This window comes from Atta colombica, unplaced genomic scaffold (assembly GCF_001594045.1).
Source record: "Atta colombica isolate Treedump-2 unplaced genomic scaffold, Acol1.0 scaffold207, whole genome shotgun sequence".
NCBI lineage: Eukaryota > Metazoa > Arthropoda > Insecta > Hymenoptera > Formicidae > Atta > Atta colombica.
In genome coordinates, this window is record NW_017259302.1 from 2,529,538 (window position 1) to 2,534,262 (window position 4,725).

General features: G+C 28.2%; 1 protein-coding gene across 1 annotated transcript in view; it reads left to right on the forward strand.

Moving 5' to 3' along the window:
- The window catches only part of LOC108687427, a 14,463-nt gene that overhangs the window by 5,105 nt on the left and 4,633 nt on the right, over positions 1-4,725 (forward strand). The window contains exons 6-8 of the mRNA XM_018193179.1: positions 2,097-2,596; positions 2,807-3,130; positions 3,444-3,594. Of these exons, the coding sequence (XP_018048668.1) occupies positions 2,097-2,596; positions 2,807-3,130; positions 3,444-3,594 (975 nt within the window). The remainder of the gene's footprint in view (positions 1-2,096; positions 2,597-2,806; positions 3,131-3,443; positions 3,595-4,725) is intronic.

Genomic DNA, 4,725 nt, shown 5'->3' on the forward strand with positions numbered 1-4,725 from the left:
TTTTGGCGATTCTTTGCGGTGGCTTTATTATAAGCATCATAACGCTGATTATAGAGAACATTCATTATCGATCAAGGAGAAGGCAATCGAAAGTCCTTTATCCTTCTAGAAAGCTATTTAAAATTATTTAAAAAAATATAATTGAGATAAAACTTACAATTTACTAAGAAAAAAAGAAGATTTTTTTAAGAAGAGAATTTTTTCAAATTTTTCACCTTCCTTTTTTCTCTATGAATACAAATTTTCTATTTGTATATGTATATGTGTGTATGTGTGCTTGTAAATTTGTCACAGTTAATTATTATTTAAACTTTTTCCTTTGATTGTATACGTGTTGTTGTTTAAAATAACTTTAAATAAATAATAATATTTATTGTAATATATTTAAGTATTAATATTATTAACAATTTTGTATTTTAGATATAATAATATAATTATAATATAGATAGTATATATAATAATTTAAATTATTGTTATAAGTGAAATTTACGATGTATTAACACTAAAATAAAATAAGAGTTTAAAGAAATACATTCCTAGCGAGAGAAAAAGATAGACTTTTCTAAAGCATTTTTTATTTTAAATATTCCCTTACATGCCTGTTAAAAATTATTCAATTTTTATTGAAAATTGTTAAAAAATCGCTATAATAAATTAAATAATACATCAGATTATTCATATCAAGGAGATATCTTTCTCTGCACAGCGTTACAATTCTTTTGCGAGACATGCACGTTTAAATTTACACTGATCCTTATATATCAAACTGAAAACTAAGATGACACTTAAATGACATACTTGAAATAGCAACATCGAGCGATGCACAGATAAATAATGCTGGTTGCGGGAGCTTAACGATGATGAATAATTTATCAGTCTGGTCGATGATTCGCCGATAAAAGTCATATCGTCGCATATCTCGATATAATTTGTAATAATGCTGCCGCACATCACCCGGTGACACTCTTTTGCGCCCACTCCTAGATCCTTGGAACCGATAAATCCTCGTTTACGATGACCGTTCTTCAGTCATGCGTTTGCACCCTTGAATCGCGCTACTCTTATTTCTTTCTTTAACCCTCGCTCCAAGCAGTAATAGTCTCGCTTTTTGAAAATATTCCGCGATTTATTGTTATTCTTAGAAGATTTCAGAATTAAATCGATTTCGCATTGTACCTCTCTCTATTTTTATATTTGTTTTAACTCATATATGATGTATAATTTCTTGTTTCGAATTCATTGTTAATTATTTATTTACGTAACAGTGTACAATTGAACAAAAGAGATATTTATTTTTTTATATGGTTTATATTATCATTTATCTAAATTCTTAATTTAAATCTGTATTTTGCGAAATGAATTATATGATAGTACGATCGATCGCGATATTCTTCTTCGTGTTAGGTATCAAATCGCTGACAGAAGAAATAAGTACTAATAATTATTTCCGACTAATTAACGACGTCCATAGATATTATCGCACATCATGTGTTATTTTCGTACAATCTGATAATTACGGTAAGTACCAGGAGCAATTTCCAACTATCACTTCTCATATTGCACTTCCAATCAGCTGACAGAAAGAAAGTTTCTCTCTCTCTGCAAATTTTTGAACAAACACTGAATCAGATTTCATGTGCAAATTAGTTCTATACAATATTATTTAATATATAAGATATTTGTAGATAAAGTTATATATAAATTACAAATTAATGAATTATTGTATGATGTAATTTATATTATCAATAATATGTTATTAAATAATTCAACATTATTTGATTAAAAAATAAATAATTACGCACGAAGTGTTAGATAAAAAAAAATTTTATATAGATACCTACTAATTAATTATTTTTTAATTTTAAGAAGAATTTTAATATTGTTGCTAAATAAATGTACAACAAATAAATTATCACATTTTTAATTTTTTAAAACTCTTTTTCTTTATTTTATTAAATTGAATAAAATGTAATTAAAAAATTAATTAAATTTAAAAATTAAATGTCAATTAAATCTCAGTTATAATCTAGAAAATTATATCTAATATTGATATATTAAGTAAAATGTAATATGCATTTTTTATGCAAATATTGCAGATTTAAAAACGACGACATTGGTGCATACATTGTCACGCGAACTCTCACGGCAGCGAATCATGATTATGACCATAACTTTTTCAAATCTGATGAGCAAATACAATGATTATCAGAAGAATATCAGATTGCCTTTATTCGTCGTTTTCCTCGATATAGAGGATACTATGTGCAAATTCGCTAAGATCACGAAGAGCATAAAGCCCATCTCTTTTCCTATCTGGTTAATTGTGTTTCTTCAGCATCTTGGAAACCCCCTTAAAGATTACTGCATGCATCCTGCCGATAACATATTTAACGTAGACGTCAGCACTCAGATGCTGATCCTGTGCTACAATCGCCCGATTCTAGTCGAGTGGTATGCCATTCGTGATAATTATACTAGAACGTTTGATCTGGCTACATGGTCTCCTGATAGAGGTCTGATCCTGAGAACGCAAGAAAATCTGTACGCCAGAAGGAGCGACATGTTTGGTGATGTTGTACGCGTGACAGTTGTAAATGTAAGTTTTCACCTTTCTCGAACTCCATTGTGCACTACTTTAACATTGCGACTTAGAAAAGGTCGTAAGCGATAACCTTGTAAAAAATAATCAGTATGAAAAAAATTGCCTCGCAATTTGTCATAGAATCAATATTAGAATTTAACGATAACTTCTAGTAGATCTATAGATGTAAATTGACTTGCCAATTCTGTTGATAAATGCTCGAAGAACTCGCCATTAGTGTCGCTGAAGAACGGTACGATGGATGGATTTTTTGGTTTGCTACTGATAGAGCTCAGCAAAGTGATGAACTTCACGATAAAGATTCTGGATCCAGTGGACTCATTCGGTAGCTGGGATCCGCAGAATGGTTGGTCAGGTGCGATTGGCAAGTTGGTGAACAATGAAGCTGATATTGGCATAGCCGCATTCACAGTAACGAACGATAGACTAAACAACATCGACTTTACGATACCATTGATACGTACAGAATACCGCCTCTATTTGCATCAGCCCATCACGCCTTACGTGCAATGGTTCTGGTACTTTAAGGTAATAATGTTTATTTTAATAGTATAATATATTATTTAAATATATTAATTATACAAGCTATATAGTTAATATATAAAATTATGAATTAGATAAAGATTGTATATTTATCTTGTGTTAATTTGTAATAAAATTAAAAATAAAATTATTAAAAATCATTCAGTTACATCTTTGAGAAAAGAAATATTAAAGTGCTTGCGTGTGTGCGCGCGCGCGCGCGCGCGCGCGTGTGTGTGTGTGTGTGTGTGTGGATGAAAATTTGTGATAATAAAATCTAGTAGAATAAATTATTTTCTTTTACCGATAAATCTTACAGGTATTTAGTCCTGGAGTTTGGGGTACATTAATAATGCTAATAATAATTGCTTCTATTTTGTTAACTGTTATTAAAGCAAAAGGATTCTCGATGAGTATAATATCTGACAACTATATTAAAGTTTGGGGTATTTATTGCCAACAAGGTCTGCCAGGTAATGTTCTTTCTATACTCAAGCAAAACAATAAGTCATCATGATATCAAAATGATTCTAAAATAATCATTAAAAGCCATTTTTCAATCAATTACGATCAATTAATTAATTTTAATGTTATTGTTATTACATATTGTTCTGCTTAGGTAAATATATTTAATATTTAATATACTTCTAATTAATATTTCTATCTAGTATAATTTTTATATATTATTTATGGTAACGTTTGATATAATTAATACATCGATAAATGTTAATTTACCAATATATGTATATTTGAATACGCCAGAATAGAACGCACATATATATTATATATGTATGATAGGTAAGATACTTTTAAAATTTCTAGATACAGATACAGTTACATATACGAAAATTTATCTAAATACAAATATAGATACATATTAAGATGTATATAGGTACAGATATCAGATACTTTAAAAGTATCTTCATACATTTCAGGTTCTCTTAAAAAAATTTTATTGTAATAATGGTAATGTGTAAAAAAATTGTATTAATTATATATATTAAATGAATCATTCATTTATTATATTTATATAGGTAATTCATATAGATAATCATTCATTTATTTATATAGATAATTGAAAAAACTTATAATTATCAAAACGATTTAGAATAAGAATTATAAGACGATATTATTCATCATAGTTTTACAAATTAAAAATGCTTCAAGCATTGTATTTCCAGCTTAACTATACATGCGCTAAAAATTTTACAATCTAAGATTATTGGCTGCGTTCAGCAGAAAAAACAGCTAACTGTAAAATTCTTTAATACGGCTGATTTAGATCCTGTGAGGAATTAAAGGAAAAATCAATTATGTTATAGAATTTTGTAACAGCAAAGCTTTTTTTCTGCAAAATGGAATCAATCGACAATCACGCATAAAATAGAATTATGATTATGTTGACGAAATGTATCTGCAAAATGCGTCTGAAAATTAGTTCAGATACTGTGATTTGTTATCTAGATACAGATACAAATATTCAAATTTGAATGTATCTCAGATACAGATTAGACAAAATGTATCTCTATACATGTATCTAGATACATATATAGAGATACTACCCAACATTGTATATGTATATGTATATATATATATATATA